The 23,084-nt window shown below is 39.8% G+C and overlaps 1 protein-coding gene and 1 non-coding gene across 2 annotated transcripts in view; both read left to right on the top strand.

The window, feature by feature from the left end:
• Positions 1-14,723, top strand: part of SAR1B (secretion associated Ras related GTPase 1B) — a 28,482-nt gene extending 13,759 nt beyond the window's left edge. The window contains exons 3-7 of the mRNA XM_043912803.1: positions 159-278; positions 5,851-5,916; positions 7,399-7,502; positions 8,545-8,676; positions 10,052-14,723. Of these exons, the coding sequence (XP_043768738.1) occupies positions 159-278; positions 5,851-5,916; positions 7,399-7,502; positions 8,545-8,676; positions 10,052-10,168 (539 nt within the window). The 3' untranslated portion in view covers positions 10,169-14,723. The remainder of the gene's footprint in view (positions 1-158; positions 279-5,850; positions 5,917-7,398; positions 7,503-8,544; positions 8,677-10,051) is intronic.
• On the top strand, positions 1,876-1,982 carry LOC122701110. Its single transcript, XR_006342958.1, has one exon. It is a non-coding gene; the product is annotated as a U6 spliceosomal RNA (small nuclear RNA).
• Positions 14,724-23,084: the final 8,361 nt, after the last annotated feature.

Below are 23,084 nucleotides of genomic sequence, written 5' to 3'. Positions count from 1 at the left end.
CAAAAGGTTAATAAGTGTCTCTTTATAAAAAATCTGGGGTAATTAGGAAAAGTATCCAAATAACTAAATTGTGAAGATATTATATTTTTATTTAAAGTCATTTTATTTCTATAATCTGTGTCAGATATCACTGACTAATCATAGCTCTTACTCTGCAGGATTATATAAGAAAACTGGTAAATTGGTATTTCTTGGATTGGATAATGCGGGAAAAACAACATTGCTACACATGTTAAAAGATGACAGACTTGGACAACATGTGCCCACGTTACATCCCAGTAAGTATGTTCTCCCATACAGTGTGTTACTTGATGAAGTGATTCCAATTCATAGACCCTAACCAAAAGGTTTTGTTTGTTTTTTGGTGGATAAATTATGATCATGTCATTTCACTTGTTCTTAATATAGTAAATGATAAGTGACCCAACTCCAGGGAGTATATTTAGATCTTGAAATAATACTCATATCATCTTATAGTTAGTATACCTTTGTCCAACTAGAGGAGTTAAAAAGTTATTGTCTCAGGGATTATGATAGTATATTTAACCACATATTGTTTAGGTTATAAATAGTCAGCATTACCTTTCTTATATAACTTAAATTTCTTTCAAATTTTAGAACTGTACTATTTTAATCATTATTCAGTGGACAGATCATAGTCTTATACTTTGCTGTAGCTCTTAACTTATTAACCAGTTATTTTTCTAGTTCTAACAACCTGAACTGTTTCTAACATAAAGACCATAGAATTTTTATTCCAAAAAACAGGGCATGTATTGATACACTTACAGAAAGTTTTCTTTTATTTTGTTTTTGGCCAGGCCCCATGGCTTGCAGGATCTTAGTCCCTCAACCAGGGATTGAATCTGAGCCCACAACAGTGAAAGCGCCAAGTCTTAACCACTGGACCACCAGGGAATTCCCTAGAAAGTATTAAAGTAATTAAAAAAGAATTTACTGTGCTTTCTTTTAGAAAGCCAATTGAAAGACATTAATAATGATTCTGTAAATCACTTAATATGTATCATTCTTAAGATTATGTAATAGGTACTGTTGAGAGAGTCAAGTTAGAGTGACAAAATTAGTCACTTTAAAATTAGAAACAGAAGTCTAATTTTAAAATACCTGTGGGGGAATTCCCTGGAAGTCCAATGGTTTAGAGTCTGAACTTCCAGTGTGGGGGCACACAGATTCAGTCCTTGGTTGGGGAACTAATACCCCACATGTTGCATGGCACAACAACAACAACTTATGAACTTGTTTTAGTGTTGAAGAGACTATGAATCAACTACACAGAGAGTTTAAAGACAAGCTAATCCACAGATTTTGAAATAATGAGTGTCAGCCTTAAAAATGAGTATAAAGTTGAGAATTGGACTAAAAAGTAAATAATACAACAGTTAATTTAATTCCGTAAATATACTAAGAACAAGGAAGGAAAACAGAAAAAAACAAACTACCATTTTATCTCTAAAACTGTTAGTGAGTCAAGTTGGAAAAGGAAGATTTCATAAAATTGATACTTTTTTTTTGCATTAGGAGAAGAAAGTAGGGCTTGACAAATAAGATTCTGATACAAGAACAATACTATTAAAGAAAAATCATGGTGAAATTGAGTATATAAAATTATCTGCAAAAACAGCAGAATTGGAAGAGATTACACAGTGGTCTTATATTAGGTGTAAGTCACTTTTAAAATTTTATGATGTTCTTTTTAATATATTCAACAAATATTTTTTGAGCACTTGCTTTAGGTCAGACATTGTTCTAAGTAATAAGAGTAAAAACAATGGCACAAAATAGATGTTATCTCAACCTTCCTGCATCTCATATTCATTTTAGCTTATATTTTTCAATTAATCAAAAGCATTATGTGTACTCTCTTCAGCAGCACATACACTAAAATTAGAAAGACACAGAGAAGATAAGCATGGCCCCTGCAGAAGGATAACACACAAATTTATGAAGCGTTCCATATTTTTAAGAATGAAATTAAAAATACTCCCTAACACCATACCAAAAATAAACTCAAAATGGATTAAAGATCTAAATATAAGACTGGATACTATAAAACTCTTAGAGGAAAATGTAGGCAGAATGCTGACATAAATCTCAGCAGTATTTTTTTTGATCGACTGCTAGAGTAATAAAAATAAACAAATAGGGTCTAATTAAGCTTAAAAGCTTTTGTATAGCAAAGGAAACCATAAAATAAAAAACAAGCCACAGAATAGGAGAAAATATCTGCGAAGAGACTGACAAGGGATTAATCTCCAAACTATACAAACAGCTCATGCAGCTCAATGTCAAGAAAACAAACAACCCAATCAAAAAATGGGCAGATCTAAATAGACGTTTCTTCAAATAAGACAGATGGATGGCCAAAGGCACATGAACAGGCATTCAACATCACTAATTATCAGAGAATGCAAATCAAAACTACCATGAGGTATCACCTCACATCAGTCATAATGGTCATCATCAGAAAAATCTACAAACAGTAAAGGCTGGAGAGGGTTTGGAGAAAAGGTAACCCTCTTACATTGTTGATGGGAATGTAAATTGCGACAACTATTTTGGAGAATAGTATGACAGTTCCTTAAAAAATTAAATATAGAACTACCATATGGTTCAGCAGTCCCACTCCTGGGCACATATCTGGAGAAAAACCATAATTAAAAAGATACATGCTCCCCAGTGTTCACTGCAGCACTGTTTACAACAGTCAGGACATGGAAGCAACCCAGATGGCCATCAACAGAGGAATGGATAAAGAAGATGTAGTACATACACACAGTGGAATGTTGTTGTTGTTGTTTAGTCACTCAGTTGTGTCCAACTGTTTGTGACCCCATGGACTGTAGCCTGCCACGCTCATCTATCCATGGAATTTCCCAGGCAAGAAAACTGGAGTGGGTCGCCGTTTCCCTTTCCAGGGTCTCTTCCCAGCCCAGGGATTGATTACTCAGCCATAAAAAAGAATGAAACAATGCCATTTGCAGCAACATGGATGGGCCTAGAGATTTATCATACTAAGTGAAGTAAGTCAAAGACAAATATCATATGATATCAGCCATATGTGGAATGTAGTAAAAAATGATACAGATGTACTTATTTACAAAACAGACTCACAGATCTCGAAATCAAATTTATGGTTTATCAAAGGGGAAACATGAGGCAAGTAACAAATTAGGAGATACGGATTAACATATACACACCACTATATATAAAATAGATGACAAGAGCCTACTGTATAGCACAGGGAACTCTACCCAATATTCTGAAATAAGCTGTATGGGAAAAGAATCTGAAAAAGAACGGATCAATATATATGATTCACTTTGCTGTACATCTGAAACTAACACAACATTATAAATCAACCATGCTCCAATAAAAAGTTTTTTTAATGAATATGGGAGAAAGGTAACATGTATCTACCCTATGATCTGGCAATTCCACTGCTAGATATTTATCTAGGAAAAGTGAAAAAATATGTTCACCAAAATCCTCATACAGGAATATTTGTTATACCAGCTTTACCTGTATTAAGTCCAAACTGGAAGCAGTTCAGATGTCCTTCATAAAAAGAATGGATAAACAATGGAATTCTATTCAACAAAAAGAGGAATAAAGTACAGATCCACACAATGCATATTATATTGCATGGAAGAGGCTCGTCACAAAAGTTATATACTATATGATGCCATTTATATAAAATTCTAAAACAGGCAAAACAAACCTGTGATGACAGAATTCAGATCAGTGCTTGCTTCTGGGAGTGGAGGTGTGAACTGACTCGGCAGGGGCAAGAGGGAACTTTCTGGGATGTTAACAGTGTTCTATATCATAATCAAATTGGGACTCATTTTATAAAGCAGGGAGTGTACCAGAGATTGTAACCATAGAGATAGTTTGCCAGTCATGTCCAAGCATTATCTTTTCCTAATGGAAAGGATCATGCTTTGAACACAAATTGTATTAATTATTCATTCAGCTGGCAGTCTTCCTACAGAATTTTTTAGCAAGATAAACTACTCTGGGGTCTCATAGCTATACTGAACAGTTAACAGTTGTACTGAACCTTTCACTGTAATTGTAGCGGCCTTCTGCTTTTGTCCGTGAGGGAATAACGGAGGTTGGAATTACCCTCCCACTAAAAATGACTAGAAAAGTGGACAAAAATATACACTACAGCTGTTTTCAGATATTGGGCAATAGCTAGCACAGGGCTATGATTCCTGAGAAAAGAAAAACAAACCCTTGTCTGTTTTAACATTTATCATAGGGGTTAATTTTAAGACCATGGTGTAGGGAGAAGAAACCCAAATGTAACTCAGTAGTCTTACTGAATTGAGGAGACAAGAGAACAGAACTTGGGGAGGCTGAGGTGACTAGAATTTGCTGGGCAGATTACCACAGAGGAAACAGCTCTGTAGAGAAAGAACTCCAGAAATGTTCATGGCTGAATACCAATCTGTGCATACATAGGGTAAAACTACACATAGCCCATCAAAAGAACAGTTATAGTGAAGTGGTTGGCCAGTTCATTCCTAGATCTCACACGGAGCTATCAATCCATGTACCCACCAGCCAGAAAAAAGAGACCTTGTAGACTACTCCAAAAAAGCACAGCTTAGTAATGAGGCTAACATAGCTCCAAAGTAAAGGCTACTTTAGATCTGCTGTAACAAAACTTAAAAACTGATCTGCAAGCAGTTTAACTGCCTGCCAGAACAAAGTCCAACTTATTATTAAAAAAAAAAAAAAGTCCAACTTATTTGTATTTATTTATTTATTTTTTTTGACCGTGCTCCAGAGCTTACAGGATCTTAGTTCCCTGACCAGGGTCCCCACAGTGAGATGGTTGAGTCTTAACCACTGGACCACCAGAGAGTTCCCAAAGTCCAACTTTCTTGAAAATGATACAACAAAATCCAACATCCAATAAAAAATTACTAGACATGCAAAGAAGCAGGAAAGTGTGATCCCTAAATAGAAGAAAAGTCAATCAGTAAAAGCGGATTGATGGCACAAGTAAAAAATATGATGGAATTAGGAAATATGAACACTAAAACAGCTGTTATGATATGCTGAGAATGGAGCATTTATATGCTCCATAAATATGCAGAGAATGGAAGATTTAAGCAGTCTAACAAACCTATCACTAAAGTCCAAGACAGGAAGATAAGGGAGCAGAAAAAAAATTTGAAGAAATAATAGCCAAATTTTTTATTATAATTATGTTTGCCATTAAGGACTGTGTGTGCACGCTTAGTCACCCAGTTGTGTTTGACTCTTTGCCAACCCCATGGACTGTAGCCCGCCAGGCTTCTCTGTTCATGGGGATTCTCTAGGTAAGAATATTGGATTGGGTTGCCATGCCCTCCTCCAGGGGATCTTCCCAACCCAGGGACTGAACCCAGGTCTCCCGCATTGCAGACGGATTCTTCATGGCCTGAGCCACTAGGAAGCCCCAAAACCATCACCTGTGAAATATAACAATCATGAGAAAATATTGTTTTTTCACCTTTATCATATAAGATGAATTACAGGAAAAATTATTAGGTTAGACCAGTCACTTGAATTCACAGTAAATAATTGTCAATTTCAGCTGGACAGAGGAGGAAAAATAAGTTGGATTTGTGGTGGGCACTGAATACTAGAATTGAATATTACCAGTTACTTGCATTATACTGGCAATATAAAATGGAATATAGTAGTTATAACAAAGAATTCCTTTTTGATTTGACCTTATTTGCAATTAAAGTAAATCAAACTTTAAGTGGCAGTATATGCCAGAAACGGACTTCTAAGTTTCATGTTTTTAAAACATTTTGTATTATTATTTAGCTTCAGAAGAACTAACCATTGCTGGCATGACCTTTACAACTTTTGATCTGGGTGGACATGTTCAAGGTGAGATTCTACTTCTCTTACAATTGTTTTATTTAATAAAAATGTGACCATTATGTTACAGTGAATGAAACCTCATTTTATTCAAGGAAAGCCAGAGTAGACTTAAAATTTAGGAATTATCACCCCTGGATAAATGCTTTAAATGCAAAGGATGATTTTCATATGATACTCCAGTTTAAGTCTGAATTGCTTTTGGTGATAAAGCATATGAGTAAAATTTTGCCTCCAATTTTTCTCTTCTTCAGCCCACCTCTCTCTTACTGTCATAATCATGTTATGAATATGTTATTGCTTCTGTTGCTCCATATGAAAAGCCTTCATTGACTAATTCATTACCTACAAAATAAAGGCCATACTCACTGACCTGGTATTCAGGATTTCTATGATCTGGTCGCACTTTTTACTTTTTGAGTCTTTATTTCCCACTGTTCCCTTTTTCATTCTCTTTACTCCATCCAAACCAAACCATCTTGGTGTCTGTCCTTCCACCTCTGTGCTCATGAGGTCTCCATCAGCACACAGGTAACCCACTTTCAGGGCCCAGTGTTAAGTGTGGCTGCCTCCTCTGAGAAGCCACTCCCAACTGGGAGTGCTCTCAACTGCACTTACCTAGCAATTAGTACATTTGTATACATGTCTAAAGATTGGAGTGACTGTCTTATTTCAGATTCTACTAAACTTTCTGGGATTGAAATGCTAGTTACTTTTTAATATCCCCAAAAGGACTTAGCAGTACCCACTACATAGCAATTCATAAATAATGAATACTACAAAGGTTGTGGCTAGAGAAAGCACATTTGAGATATACATCAATTGTTTAAAATATACATAAACTAATTCCTAGAATAGAATGATTAGATTTAGAACCTAATGGAGGTTGAGGCTTCATCTCTATATGAAGGTGTATTATAAAGCTGAAGCCAGGAGAAAAAAGTTACCTTCCTCTAAGGGCACCCTCAAAAATATTTTCTTTTCTAAAAGAGAATGTCATGGAAAAAATTACCCTAATGGTTTCATAGACTTGTGCTATGAGTAGAACAGTTTGCTTTATTTTTTAACTTAACAAGTCTGAACCTGATACTAATTTCCTTCTGTCACTGACTCCAGACTTGATCACTAGCAAAAAACTGATAAACTAGAAATGTCAAAAAGAAATGAATACTGCATATAACAAATAGTAGTGGTCCCTCCGACGAACTTAATGTGCATCCTTGTCCATTAGTAAGCAAATACTAATTCTTCTGACATGGGTAAACTGGGCAGACTAAAATATTTGACTTGCCCAAATTAAGGAAAACCTGTAATTTCTTCTTTGGTCATCTGGAGAGATTTTGGCAATACTGGGTAAAAGATTAACAAGTATATAATGATGTAGCAGCAGCTAAGGGCTAATTACACTTGATATCTTTTTGGACTCTTCCATCAAACCATCTGCTAGGTTTGACCAGCAAATAAAATCTAACTCCTGATTGTTTTTGTTAGCTCGAAGAGTGTGGAAAAACTACCTTCCTGCTATCAATGGCATTGTATTTCTGGTGGATTGTGCAGACCATGAAAGGCTGTTAGAATCAAAAGAAGAACTTGATGTAAGTTAAATAATTAAAACTAAACAGCTGAATCACTCTGGTAAGCCTGAGAAAATAGGTTAGAAATGTAAGTATGAGAGTGTAGCCTTTCTGCAGCCTCTGATGTAATTGCTGACAATTTGTGGAGTTCAGAGATTACTTAGAATGCAGAGGGAGTACCTTGGAGTAATTGTGGCTGTTGAGGAGTACTAACAAGATTTCCTTCCTGAAGGCTTAATATTAGGCTCATTCTATGCAATGTGTGCCCTTGTAGCTTATTTCATATCTGCTGCATTCCTGTAGTGACTTGGTCTTAAGCCCCTGGTCTTCCAGGTGGTTTCTTCAGGAGTTGGCCAGAACCTGGAAATGGTATAACATGCTGTCTTTGTGACCATTCCCAGGAGTGATCAAGGCCATGTGTAGCCACCTCCTCTCCCATCTCCCAGGTTACATGCTTTGTAAAGGGGCTCAGGAGCAGTAGGCAAGGCCAGTGCTAGACCTTGGGCCCACAGAGAAAGGAGGTCCATGATTCGATGGAAGGTTGACCCAACCATACATCCACCAAGAGCAAGCAAACAAATACTTATTCATGTGGAAAAGTCCTGGTAAGTTCTATGGTCATGGAACAGAGCCAGAGAATTCCTTTGTTCCTATTTTGTGCCAGGCATTATGCATATTACCTCGTTTAATTCTCAGATTAACTCTGTAAGGTAGGTGCTACTATTGCAGATTCTCTTTGAACTTCAGCGAGCCTTATTTGTCTAAGATCTCACAACTCAAAAGCAGCAGAATTAGAAATGAAACCAGGTCTGCACACCTTCAAAGTGTTGAGTCTAGTCTCAGCGAGCATTTACAGAAGGAGACAGAGAGGCAGAAGAACTGAGCTATGGGATCGTTGAGCTCACTTTAAAATGTAGGGAAAGTTCACCAAAGAAAGCCAAACTGCCAGGATATGATAGAGAGTGAGCCCTTGATGCCCATTTGCTATCTTGTCACAATGAGCCCTTTAGATGGTTTTATATCAACATCTTAACTTTGATTTTGCTTTTTTTTTTTTTTTCAGTCACTAATGACAGATGAAACTGTTGCTAATGTGCCTATACTGATTCTTGGGAATAAGATTGACAGGCCTGAAGCCATCAGTGAAGAGAGGTTGCGAGAGATGTTTGGTTTATATGGTCAGACAACAGGAAAGGTAAAAAAAAAAATTGACAGGTGTGAATACTTCATTCAGTAGTACAAGTATCTTTTTATTTTATTTACTTTTAATCTTCTGAAAAGGTCTGTTCCCATACTGCCGTTAACAGTAATCATGCTTATCAGTCTAATTGGTAGTCTGGCTTCTTTTCTTTAATTGGGATATAATTGACATATATTATACTAGTTTCAGGTGTCCAACCAGATATCTTTAAATTACTATTGTCCAACCTCACAAGCCCATTTTCATTTTCATCTTAAAAACTGTCCTTGGTACATTTGGGTCTTTTTTGAATGTCCTCATTTGTTTTCTTCCTACCACTGAATGCAATGAAACCTTTTCTTCAGTTCAGTTCAGTGACTCAGTCGTGTCCGACTCTTTGCAACCTCATGGACTGCAGCACACCAGGCTTCCCTGTCCATCACCAACTCCTGGAGCTTGCTCAGACTCCTGTCCATCAAGTCGGTGATGCCATACAACCATCTCATCCTCGGTCGTCCCCTTCTCCTCCTGCTTTCAAGCTTTCCCAGCATCAGGGTCTTTTCCAATGAGTTAGTTCTTCGCATCAGGTGGCCAAAGTATTGGAAGTATCACCAACCTTTTCTTGGTGATATAAAAAATGTCACAGCCTATGCATATGGGAAACTTAATGAAAGCTTTCAAAGTTTTGTCATAATTTTTCAGAATTAGCCACTAAATAATATATTTGAATGTTTAAGCATACCAGTAGTGTGTTTAGGCCCCCAGTTCAGTGTTTTAAGTCCAGAGTTCACCACAGATAAAAATGAAATGTATACTTGGCTATAGCAGAGTTATGGGGTTTTCAGAACATACACTTCATAATTAAGCTTTAACACACATTATTTTTGCATTCATTTTTACTGAGATTTGTTTTGCGGAAGGCCCTTAGCATTGAAAAATCCCAGAGTAGAGCAATATGGCGGCCTATGGAAGGAGACTGTTATGTTAGATAAGGTAAACTTTGGTCTGTTTCCTGTGTCTTTTTAATAAGTCAACGCCACATTAATTTTAAGAGTTGCCTTGTTAGGTCATAAATCTACTCGCAGAATGTTTGTTTTTAATATTAGTGAAGCCAGTTGTCCCAGGTAACTTGAATTTTTTCAGTCACAGATTCTTTTCCTTCTTGTGCACCTCACAGGCTCACCTCTGTCCCACTGACTGAACATCTGTCCTACAGCAGAGTGAGAGGAGGTGCCCTCTGTGTTCAGGGGAAGGGACTTGGGTGACAAACAGCCATGGCTTTATCACAGTCACCCTTTGTTCTAAGATGTACGAACTGCAGCTCTCCGAGGGAGTAGGGGTTTTATTTCATTAAGAGGTCACCCAACATAATGCCCATCTTCTCTCCTAGGGCAATGTATCTCTGAAAGAACTGAATGCCCGGCCCTTAGAAGTTTTCATGTGCAGCGTGCTCAAGAGACAAGGCTATGGAGAAGGCTTCCGTTGGATGGCACAGTACATTGATTAACACCAGCCCACATCAGTTCCAGGTCTCACCATTCAGGCCTACTCAGAGATTTGATCACTCAACATGCATAACTTGAATTCAATAGACTTTTATTGTTGGTTAGAAAACAGATGTTTTTTAGATTATTAATATTTTATCAACTTAATTTGAGTGAGAATTGAAAACTGATTCAAATAAGTTTGAATATCACAATGTTAGCTTTCTAATTCCATAAAAATACTTAGTTTTTACAGTTTATAATGCGACATTACCCCCAGCACCATTTTTGAACAGCAACTTTCCAGATGACATTTGAAGCACTTTTTAACAACATGAAACTACAAATAGCAACCATATTTAAAAGCTCATCATGTTAAATTTTTTATGTAATTTTTTGGAACTAGTTTTTAGATTTTAGATTATATGTCCACCTATCTTTAGTAAGCAGTTAATAATAAGCTTATAAATGACTGCATGATGCCTTACAGTTTCAATTATTTTTTTCTTATGCAAACGTCATGCAATAAAACAAACCCTAATATTTGGCATCCTTGTTGGGCAAATGTTTCATTTTAATGTGTCTTATCTAGCTAGTATGCTTTGAAGTTTTGCATATTTAATATTAAATATATGAGGGTTGTGGGGAAAGGAGATTGCTTTAAAATATTTAGGATAATGTTTTAAGTCCCTACAGGCTTTTGCATTTATCTAGAGACAAGTTATGTTTGGTTGCACCTTATACCACATTTATGTCTGAATCATGTATATTTTTATCTGTAACACTACCATTACCAGTGCTGATGGGGTCCACGTCCTAGTCCCTGTGGGATCGGCCTTCTGAAAAAAAGCACATGTTCTGGTACAACCCAAGGTTAATTTTTGGTTTGATAAGCCAGTCCCAGTTGTCTAATTCTGAAGTGCTCCAATCTTAATGGCACCCAGTTTGGTAATCTGCCTTTTCACCAAAAATAATGACAGGCACCAGTCTCCCCACACTTAGAGGTACTCCCCAGTCTTACTTAATGGTACTTAATGGTATTCAGCAGGGCAAGCGACACATAGGGTGTTGTGCAGTTGCATGGTGGAGGCCTGCATCTGAGGATGAAGGAAGCGTGTTCTGCTTCAGTTGTCACTGAGATATTTGAAGATTTTGTTCCTGTCCTATGGCTCTTTTTGCATTTGGGGTATGTTTTATTTCTTGGTGGAAAGAAAATGAATCCATGTATTTAATTTTCTTTTTTCTTAGTTATTCTCAACCAGCTCTTACTTTATAACACAAAGGCTTTTGTTTTTTGATACCATGCTTGCCACATGATAGTTTCTACAAGCCTCACTGGTAAGATTTTCTAATCAGATTGTGGTTGGCTTTTTAAAGCATTTTAATTTCATAAGAAATTGAATTCTTTTTTCCCATATGTCTGAGATTCCCATAATTAGTTGAAAGACAAGTGCCAAATAATTATTTTTAAAGACTCTGAAGATGAAGATTTCCTCTCTTGGTCATAAACCGAAGTTTTATAGTATATTTAACCAATTCTATTGAGAATAGATTGCTCCAGTTCCATCAACAGTAATTTTAATATCAGAATTACTGTTTTCTTTAGCTCTTGTCCAAATCAGAGTTAACTATAGTCCTTTCTGTCATCAATAATATAATATTGTATATAAAGCAAATAAGGATTGAAAGATATGCCTGGAAGGAATTACTAGTTAGCTAAACCAACAAGGTCATTTCATCATGACATTTGGTTTTAGGAATTCAGCTATTCTGTTTCATTTTCAGCTTCCTTCTAAAGGAAAATAAAAAAGCTTTCTCCCTGCCTAAAAACATCAGTAACACCAGGGAAAAGTAGAAATGACATTCAGCCTCTTGGTTTATTCTGCCAGATATGTTTAAAGTTCTCATTTCTAACGTCTTGACTGAAGAGAATTAAGCCTTATTCAAAGTAATTGCCTCTTGTTGATGGTATCTGTTTTCAATATTTACAGGGACATGCTTTTCTTCAAGTATTTCCTAGTATCTATTGTGATAATTAAGAAGTTAATTAACTGTGTTATAAATCGTTTAAAAGAAAAAGCTTTCTGGTTTCTCTAGAGGGGATTTGCTTTCTGGCACAAACTCTCTTGTTCCAGAACTCTCATTCTAGGTCTGTCACTGGGATCAAAGGAACAGTCACTTTGTGGACCACAGCTAAACTGTGGGTATTTTCCCAATGATGTAAGAGTCTTCCATAGTCTGAACCTCTGGAAATGAAGCTGCACTTTCCTGCCAGCTGAAGGGAGATGGACCTCAGAGTTCCCTAGCCATTGGGCTTATCATCCAGCTCTGAGAGCTCCTTAGAAAACAGAGAGAGTCACTGCTTCCATCAGGAGAAGCAAGTTAAGAGAATGCCAAGAAATGGCAAAAGCATGTGGGAAAAATATATACTCTGTATGTGCCTGTGCAAGTGTGTACATTTGTGGAGTATTTTGGGGGTAAATGTAGTTAATTTTCTTCCCTCGGTAAAGTGTGAAAATGTAATTAACACTATTATATACATAAGACTGGATTCCATATACATCAGGAAGTGTTCAAGAGATGTTTTAAAATCTTAAATCCAAAACTCTAAAAACAGATGGCCTCAGCTGGCTTTTATATTTTTAAAAAGATTCTTAACCCCATACCTGTTTCAATGACTGCTATTAATTATACTTTTCTGTAACTGGTTAAATTGATGGATTCCAGTTTATCTTGATGAATTTTTAGATTGGAGATTATAGCATTTTTAAAAATTGGGCACAGATATTCCCTGAAGAATATGAAAAATATTCTTCACTACTGACTTAGTTAACCCAGTATCCTTGAGTGCCAAAGAAGTGTGAATTCAGATATTGCCTGCATAGATCTAAATTTTAGTTTTGTGTGCCTGTGTACATATACAACTTTACTGTGGTTTACAACATAAACACAGAATGTTGTTTCTTTTCTTTAGTTTTCAACTGGCTCACACTACATGTAGTGCTTTCCAGCACATAAACTACTTGGAAATCACTGAAATAGACTAATAACTGTGATAAAAGTGTTTCTTGTCTTCTGCAAAATGATTTGATTAACCACATTCAAAATCCAGCATTTTCACAAGCTCCGTCATTAAAAACAGAATACCTCCAGTTGATGACTTGAGCTCGAGCAGACAGGTTTATATTTTCTGAACCTGTATTTGGTATGTGTCTCAATGTGGCGTTTCAGTCTTGTTAGTCACTTACATGACTGAAGTTTGCAAGGCTTCTATCGCCAAATAAATTTTGATCAGAGTACAATGACAAAGCTAATATAAAAGAAAGTCTCTCAGAATATCGTGTGTTGATTTAGAGTACATTGTTTGAATCATTTTAAATATATGTAAAAATTGGTGAAGTTTCGAAAAAATCTCCAAAACAACATGAAAAAATGAGATTAGAAAATATAAATTTCTGGATAAAATTAATAAGAATTATAGGTTTTCTATAAACCTTTAAAAATTTTTTTTGTTACAGACAGTAAGAGTTCAGAAAACATATTTTAAATTAAGGACTGAATTCTCAAAGCCCAGTATTAATGTTTCTGGTCTTTCCAGTCACTGTCCTTTTGAAATGCAAATTAGTGTTTTTTAACCAAAAAAGAAAAAAAGAACAAGCTCTTAAAAATATGGGGCTGTGCCTCTGCATAAAGTGATTGGGATTTTGTTAAAACCATGTTTCTACTCTTGAACCCTATAGCCATTCCCCCTCACATACCTCCAGCCCATACCTGGAAATCCTGAGTATAAAGGGAATTGACCTTTGTTAATTTGACCAACTACTGACCATCTATTGAAGATGCAGTTTTGAATCAACTAATTTTTGTCTTCACAATTTAAAACATTAAATAGATAATATATTTAATACCTCTGATTATTCTGGGCTTTGACCACACCTTTAAACAGATTCCAAATTAATCACAGTAAAGTAAGCAAATTTATTCAAAGTAAACTTTGTTTCAGGAGTGCCCCCACTCCAAATAGATTTTAAGACAGAAATGGGAAAGGCTTTTGAGTTATTTCATGGAGAATCATTATCTTTAGAAAAGATTCACATCAGAATGGCCAACTTCACCTGGGTTTCTGGATTCCCTGGTGCTGCTCCTAACCTGAACTCAGAGTCTGCTGCCATACTGAGGCAAGAGCACTCAGGGTGAATGCAGTCAGGTGACTTTCAAAGTGTCTTCTGTGGTGAGGCCTTCAGTGTCTGGCTGAATGCAGAGTATGCTGAAGTGGTGAGTCAGTGGTAAGTTCTTCATCACTAACCTTGTTTGCACTTTTGTACACCACTGCTTGCACTAGTATCTTAGTGTGAATTTTAACAATTGTTTTACAGTGTATACAGATTGTTAAGCATTAATTTATATAAAGATGTTTCTGTTTACCTTTATGTATTTTACAAAGAACAGCTATAATAGATGGTTAAATGTTCTTGAATTGTGTTTGTGTGTTATTTTGATTATGTTCTATTATCTTTTTACCCCCTATGATTTGAGTGTCAGATATAGAAAAATAAAATAATTACCTGGTCTTTGAAACACTCTGGTGTCAGGTCCTGTTTTTATCATCTAATAGTTTTTATTGTGCTTATTAGAAACTTCTTGAACTTTGAAATTACTAAGGTTATAGAACGTGCCCTTTGTGCAAGGATTCCAAGCAACTGAGGCCTAATTTGCTGTGTAGTAGGACTTATACAATGCTGACTCAGTTGAAATGTGAAAAATAAGCACTTGGTTGGTTTTATCTACATCAAGGTTCTCAAGCTTTAGTAGGCATCAGAATCTCCTGGCGGGGGGGGGGGGGGGGGGGGCGGGGACTTAAAAAAAAAAAGAAACCCTAGAGAAAAAAAAAAAAAATCCCACCAAAAACTGTGATTCAGTAAATCTGGGGTGGAGTGGAAGGCAAGCATACAAATCTTCAACAAGTTTCTCAGGTTTTTCTGATGCCAGAATGTGTAGATTTTCATTTAGGAGAAACAGTAATATACCACCAAATACTAATAACACTAAGTGATCATTGGCTAATCAGTGAAGAAAACAAAAAATTTTTTTTCTGAGAATTCATTTAATAGTAAATCCTACATCAATATAGGGCTTCCCTGGTGGCTCAGTGGTAAAGAACCTGCCGGCCAATGAGGAGACACAGGTTCAGTCCCTGGGTCAGGAAGATCCCATGGAACAGGAAACCACAACCCGCTCCAGTATCCTCCCCTGGGAAATCCCATGGACAGAGGAGCCTGGATGGCTACAGCCCATGCGGTGGCAAAGAGTCACACACAAATTAGCAACTGAGCATGCACGCACATCACTGTAACCTGTAGCTGGTGGTTCTCAACCTTGGCTAAAATTCAGAATCACTGAAAGCCCAGGTAGCAGAATTTTTCAACTCAGGTGATGCAAATGAAACATTATCATTTCGGTAAGGATTATCAAGCTACTTTTGAGACTTAAATCCAACTATAAGATGATGGCCCAGTGGTTAAGAATATACCTTGCAACACAGGGGATGCAGGTTTGACCCCCAACTGGAGAACTGAGATTCCCACATGTGGCAGAACAACTAAGCCCAAGCCCCTCAACTACTGAGCCCACACACCAGAACTAGACGGTCCATGCACAGCAACAAAAGATCCTGTAGGTCACAACTAAGACCTGATGCAGCCAAATAAATACATATTAACAAACAAAACTTTATACAGCCATTCCTTTAACCTTTCCACTAACAATGTGCAGGATGACATAAGGCTTTGCCCTAACTCTTAACATAACCAGTCATGATTCTATTACCGCTGAAGTGAAGTGAAGTCGCTCAGTCATGTCCAACTCTTTGGGACCCCATGGACTGTAGCCTACCAGGACCCTCCATCCATGGGATTTTCCAGGCAAGAATACTGGAGTGGGTTGCCATTTCCTTCTCCAAGAGATCTTCCCAACCCAGGGATTGAACCCGGTTCTCCCACATTGTAGGCAGACGCCTTACCATCTGAGCCACCAGGGAAGTTCAATTACTGTTGAGCCCATCAAATAGAGATTTAGCATGCACTCAAACTATTTGTTGAACTGAAACTAACAAAGACAGTGAATGTACTGAAGGGATAAATGCTAAGAAAATAAAAATCCAGTTTATTCAGACATTTCTCCAAATAAGACAATCAGATGGCTAATAAACACATGAAAAGATACTCAACATCACTCATTATTAAAGAAATGCAGATCAAAATTACAATGAGGTATCACCTCACATTCATCAAAATGACCATCATCAAAAAGTCTACAAACAATAAATGCTGGAGAGGGTGTGGAGAAAAGGGAACACTTGTACTGTTGGTGGGAATGTAAATCGATACAGCCACTATGGAGAATAGTATGGAGATTCCTTAAAAAAACAAAAATAAAACTACTATATGACCCAACAATCCCACTACTGAGCACATACCCTGACAAAACCATAACAAACATGCGTCCCAATGTTCACTGCAGCACTATTTATAAGAGCTAGAATGTGGACGCAACCTATTAACAGACGTCCATCAAGAGATGAATGGATAAAGAAGCTGTGGTACATATATTCAATGGAATATACTCAGTCATAAAAAACATTTGAGTCAGTTCTAATGAGGTAGTGAACCTAGAGCCTATTATACAGAATGAAGTAAGTCAGAAAAACAAATATTGTGTGTTAACGCACATACATGGAATAGAAAGATGGTACTGAAACCTACTGCAAAGCAGCAATGGAGATGCATAGATAAGAGAACGGACTTGTGGACACTGGGGGAAAGAGAGGGTGGGACAAACTGAGACAGGAACATGGAAACATATATATTACCATATGTAAGACAGTCATTGGGAATTTGCTATATGACATAGGGAGCGCAAACTGGTGCTCTGTGACAACCTAGAAGGGTTGGATGAGGCGGAGAGGTGGGAGGGAGGTTTAGGAGGGAGGGGACATATGTATACCTATGGCTGATTCATGTTGATGTATGGCAGAAACCAACATAATACTGTAAAAGCAATTATCCTTCAATTAAAAACAAGTTTTTAAAATGGAAAAAAATCCAGTTTATTTACCTCATTTTCTTAAATTTAGTTACATAATATCCCACCAAACTATCTGATGGGCTTCCCAGGCGGCATGAGTGGTAAAGAACCCACCTGCCAATACAGGCGACATAAGGGACATGGGTTCAATTCCTGGGTTGGGATAATCCCCTGGAGAAGGGCATGGCAACCCACTCCAGTATTCTTGCCTGGAGAATCCCATGGACAGAGGAGTCTGGGGGAGCTACAGTCCATAGAGGCTCACAGAGTTGGACATGACCAAAGCAACTTATCAAAGCACACAGCACAAACTATCTGATATTTGTACTAAAGGTACAGCAATGCAATGTCACAGCCCCCAAGAGTGTGAAAAGCACCTTGTGGGGAACAGGGGAACTAGGAGACAGTGTAAAAGAAGCCCATTGGGTGGTGGCCACCATTCTCCTAATTGAAAGGTGAGAACAACAACTTAGAAACCTGATGACTAAAAACAAAGGTCCCCAAAACAGGCCCTTATAAAGGATTCAGCTGGGTATTAAGTTAGTTGACAAACGTCAAAGCCTGTGTTTACAAAGCCTCTTAACTTGATTTATTTAAAATTAGACACCAAAACTCAATAATTTTCTGGCTATTATGTGGTAAACAAAGGAAGCCTTGCTTTGGAATGTGGATTTTGATTGGAGGCAGTACGGTGAACCACTTAACATGCTTATTAAAGTCACTGAGTTCAGTGATGGCACCATGCCACTACAAACAGGCTGGCAACGTTGCAAAAAGAAACTGAAGAGCTTTCTTACCTGATCATATTGAAAGGACCTGGGTTAATGGGTAACAGTCCTCCAGTCAAAATCTTCAGAGGTGTCATGTTTCATGTCTGTTAAAAGTAAACAAGGGGAAGAAATAATTGGAGGTGAGGTACAGGTGAACAGAGAGAGAACACTTGGGGGTCAAAATGAAGATATCTGTTTACTCTTTTCTTGAGCTAAAAGGAACTGAATGTGAACCTCATCAGTGGAGTTGTAGCCTCATTTCATCCAGGATGAAAATCCCAGAAACTAGAGAGATTATAAACATTACCATTACAGCACCATTTTTAGGGTTCTCTCCTAGTCCTTGGGTTTGGGTTGAGGTCTCTAGACCCACCTCGTGACTAGGAAGCCACAGCAGATTGACTGCAGTCTAGAGAAAAGCACATTGACTTCCCTCCATTCTAGACTTCTCTTTCGAGACCCAAATGGCCTTTCTTTGAGTAAAACACAGAATAGGTGAGTTCCAGCCCTGTTCTGGGCCCCAGGGCTTATTTGCAAGTAGGGGCTCCACTGCAAGGGACCCACTGCAAGGGGCTCCACTGACAGTTCCTGAAGGAAACCATGCAACACTACTTTCTTTTCTGACTTCAGGGTAGTAAACACAGGGGCAAAAAGCTATTTTGAGACCAGTCTGAAATTTTCTCCACCTCAGCTTCTATTTGGGGCCAGGTTCAGAACCCACAATCCTCTGGCAGTCTGATGGCAGGGGGACCCCTCTTGGATTCTGAAGCCTCACTCTGCCTTCCTGTTTGGAGAAGCAGTCTCTGATTACTTGACATGTTGGCGGCCTTGCTCACTGCTCCATGTGCAGGACTGGGCTGGGTAAAATATGAGGGAGGGTCCCTGCTCACTGGGTTCGTTTTCTCTCTTTTACATATAAAGCCTTATCTGTGGAAAACTATTAGTTATCACCAGGTGTTTGTTTGTTTTTTTTGTTTTTTTTTTTTTATCACCAGGTCTTTTGCAAGAATCGTGCAGGTGCTGGGTTCAGGTTGGGACAGGTGGCCACACTTTCTGTCTGCCCTTCTGCAAGCCAGTCAGTCAGCTGGCATTTCCTCAATACCTCCTTGCTGGAGACTTACATGGAATGATGAAAAATGGGCAGCCATCTGCCCGCGGCACCATGGAAGGCAAAAGAGAAAGGCCCTCAAACACCATCGAGGTTTCTAAAACAGGGGCACCAGAGCTGAATCTTGAAGGCATATAAACTGTTTAGTAAAGAGGGGGTGAACAAGGTGAGTGTAAGCAGACAGAACAGCAAAGAAAAAGGCACAGCAGAAAACGTCACGCTGTGAGTTAGGGCTGGTAGAGCCCAGAGCCTGAAGAGGTGCTATGTGGACAGCATATCAGACAGATGTCAGTGGAGGAAAAGACAAGAACATGAGGCCTAAACTAAGAAGGCAGGAGAGCAGGGCTGCTCTTTCCCATCTTTCAGCCCATTTTTCACCTGTCAGAGTAGGCTACTTCTAACACTGATTCCAAAACCAACAGTTTATGATGTATGACCACGTTTTCCAACCCAAGGCAGGAGCCAGCGATCCACCAGGAAAGTGTGCTCAGGGAGCCATGAGATCAGGAATAGGCTATTTGAAGTTGGGAACATCTGTACAGACATGTGTCCCCAAAACGCCACACAGAGCATGCACACCAGAATGTGTGCTAGTGACAACAAGGAAGACACAGGTTTGAAGTCAAATTAAAAATAACACAGGGTGGATGTTGCACAGGGAACTCTGCTCAATGTTACATGGCCGCCTGGATGTGAGGGGAGTCTGGGGGAGCATGGATACATGCATACCTATGGCTGAGTCCCTTTGCTGTCCACCTGAAACTACCACAACACGGTTAACTGGCTATAATCCAATATAATAAAAGTTTTTAAAAAACACACAAGCTGGAACTGTTGACACAGCCAGTATTGCCAACCTGTTCAATAAAAGACATCAGGCTAAAGGGGTGGAGGGTTGGGGCTCCCTGAGGGTTCTGCTGGGAGCCAGGAGCTGAGGCCCCAGCTGTCCCTCTCTGATCCCCCTTCTCCAGGAACCTCTTACCTGGGGACTGGCTTTGCCAGCACAGTGTGGGGATCTGATGGTTCCATCCACCAACCAGGAGAGGCATAACAGAAGTAGCTGAGAAGAATACCCTGCTTTCTAATCCCCTAGTAAACTCCTGAACTTGAAAAGTCAAGTGGGTAAGGTATTCTAACTCCTCACACAGCCCGAGGACTGCCCAGTGAACGCTGGACCGGACTTGATCTCTGTGGCTACAGGGCTCAGCACAGCGTGTGAACAGAAACATCATGTTTCAAGTCAACAATTACAGTTGAATTTAAGGAAGACGTTTTAAACTTAATATGGATGGCTTAGCAATGGGTTGCTTACAAAATGACACGCTCTCTGTCACTAGAATTCAGAGGCTGTCCTAGAGAAGGTGGTGGGCAAGACGAGCTTTCATGCCCTCCCAACCACCTAAACCCTGAGGTATCACCCAGATGAGGCTCCTTGGCTGAGACCTGAGCAGGAACCAGGATTGATAATGCGGGTCGGTACTGGTCCCGTACCCCTTCTTGACCAGAAGGGAAGTGCTCCTGGAGGGCAGAGGGGTCCCTAAGACTTGAGCATTCCCTCTGGTTCCTGATGGCCCTTCAGGGTACATTAGGAGTCTAACAGTGGACGACGCAGCTATCGGGGACCGCCCACGGCAGCTCCTTCCGTAAGCTGAAGGGCATAAATAATTACGGCGGGCATGTGGGAAACAAGGTTTTGTATACCAAGCACCTGTCACCAGAGCCGGGCAGTCACCCAGGGTCCCAAAATAGCAGTTCAGAATATCCACAGGTGACGGTTTATTTTGCTGAGTCACTCTTCTTTTTTGGCTTCTCCTACAAACCCTGCTGCTCTTCTGAGTTTCAGGTTGATCCCAACATCCAATCCCTAGCAATGCAACGTTCCTTCTCTGCAACAGGGGGTGGGGTGAGGGGGTGGGGAGCAGGAAAATTCAGCTACCTCCCGCCTCCTGCGTTAAACCGTTTCAGAATGGCCGCGGAGGAACCCCAGAATGCTGGGAAGGTGGGTGTACTTCAGGCGCAGGCAGCTGATTGGCTCAGGTGTCACGTGAGCGGTGTCCCGGATGACCGCCAGGTGCTTCCAACCCGCCCTCGGCCGGCAGCACGTGACCTTCCTCTGCCCTGCCCCGAGACCACAGGTGCCTTGGCTGGGCTTGGGCGGCCCATGAGAAAAACGGAGCTTCAGTGAACAAATCCCTCTGGCTTCCTGGCCTCTCTAGTCAGCCTGCCGGAGTCAGGGCGCCCTCTGCCTTAACCTCCGTCCCCCTCCTCTCACAGTGATTCCTCATTCTAATCACCGCACATCCAGGCCCACTTTGATCCATTCTCAGCCATCATGCATGGGGTGGGGCCCAGCAGGAACGCTCATCCTCACTTCACAGATAAGGAAACTGAGGCCCAGAAAGGGCCAAAACACAGTCCCTAATTCTCCTTTACCCCAAAGCCCACACGAATCCATTCCTAGTCACTTCCTCATGTGCGGTGCATTCCTGGGTGAATTTTCGGGACTTGAATGGCCACAAATGGCTAACGATAACCAAAGATGGGGGTAGAATAAGGCGGATTGCCCACTGAACACAAACCCCTAGACCTGGGCAAGCCACCCTACAATTGCTGTCACCAAATCACAGAGCCCGCCCCACACCCCCAGCCCTTCCAGAGAGGCGTGGGTCCCACTTCCAAGCCTGCAGGACAGATAACTTACCTTCCTTCCATTGCCCACAGGTCCTGCTCAGCACTTTGCCCTGTCACCAGCGGGGCTGGATCTGGTGCCTCACTTCATGTTCACCCCCATGGTTAATGCTATGCTCCTAATGACCCCTCTCCTGGTGACATGAATCTGTGGCCACCGTGGCATTCTGACAATGTGATGACCCTGAACTTCTTCCTGCTCTGGCTCTGCCCAAGTCCAGTCTGGAGGCTCACTGTAGCCCCAGTCAGTCCCGCCTACCCAGCTGGCCTTAAGGTAAAAGGAAGGGCCCTGGCAGGCTCTCACCTGACCCTCACTGACCACATCCTTTGACCATGGGCTTTCCCACCAGGACCTAAAGAAATCAGTATCCCCAACATCTTCTATCTGACAGATGGAAAAACTGAGGTACATCAAGTCAACGGCAGAAGACTAGAACCTCAGTTTCCTGATCCTGGATTAGACATACTTTCCTACTGCGCTCTACAAAAATCACTATGGGGATGGGGTTAACAATAATGAAAAGAAACCTCCTTGAGTTTGAGTTGGGGGACCCAGGGGAGTCATGGATACTCTAGGAAAGGAATTTTTGCCATGCTGTTTGGCTTGTGAGATCTTAGTTCTGCAACCAGGGAATGCAACCCCAGGAGCAAGAGCGCCAAGTCCTAATCACTAGACCACCAGGGAACCCGCTTTTTTGCTTTTTAATGTTTTAGAATGGTTTTTTTTTTTCCTTAACATTGTGTTTGTTGTTACAACAAAGCAGTTGCACATTATTAAATGTAGTAGGTTTTTTCCCCCCTCTATATAGGATTCTTTTTTCAAAGAATTGTGGGGGGGAAAGACAAAACAAAAACACACATTGTCAGGCATCAAGGCTGGGCAGCAGATGGCGCCCCAGATCCTACCTACCTTGCAGGAGTTTCATCAGAACAAGGGAAGCTCAGGGCAGGCGGAGGAAGAGTCCCTCCCCTCTGCCACACTGTCTGTGTGTAACTGCACCTGGCTTTGGGACTATGGGATTAAAGTCTGTCTCCCCCACTGGCCTGGTCTCTGCATAGGACATTTGGTCATCCCAATGTCCTCAGGGCCCAGCAACTGGTGCCCCATGAATGCTGAATCAATGCGTGCAGGAACAAAGTGGGGGAGTGGACACTCCTGGCCTCCCCTTGGATTCCTGTACATTGGCTCATTAGTGATTATTTTATATTGATTACAGGTTCAAGTGATCAAATTTTGGATATAATGGATTAACTAAAATATATTATTAAAATTCATTGTACCTGCTCCTT

The sequence above is a fragment of the Cervus elaphus genome, chromosome 9 (assembly GCF_910594005.1).
Source record: "Cervus elaphus chromosome 9, mCerEla1.1, whole genome shotgun sequence".
Taxonomy (NCBI): Eukaryota; Metazoa; Chordata; class Mammalia; order Artiodactyla; family Cervidae; genus Cervus; species Cervus elaphus.
Note: the sequence above shows the minus strand (reverse complement) of the source record. Positions and strands in the feature narration are given on the sequence as shown.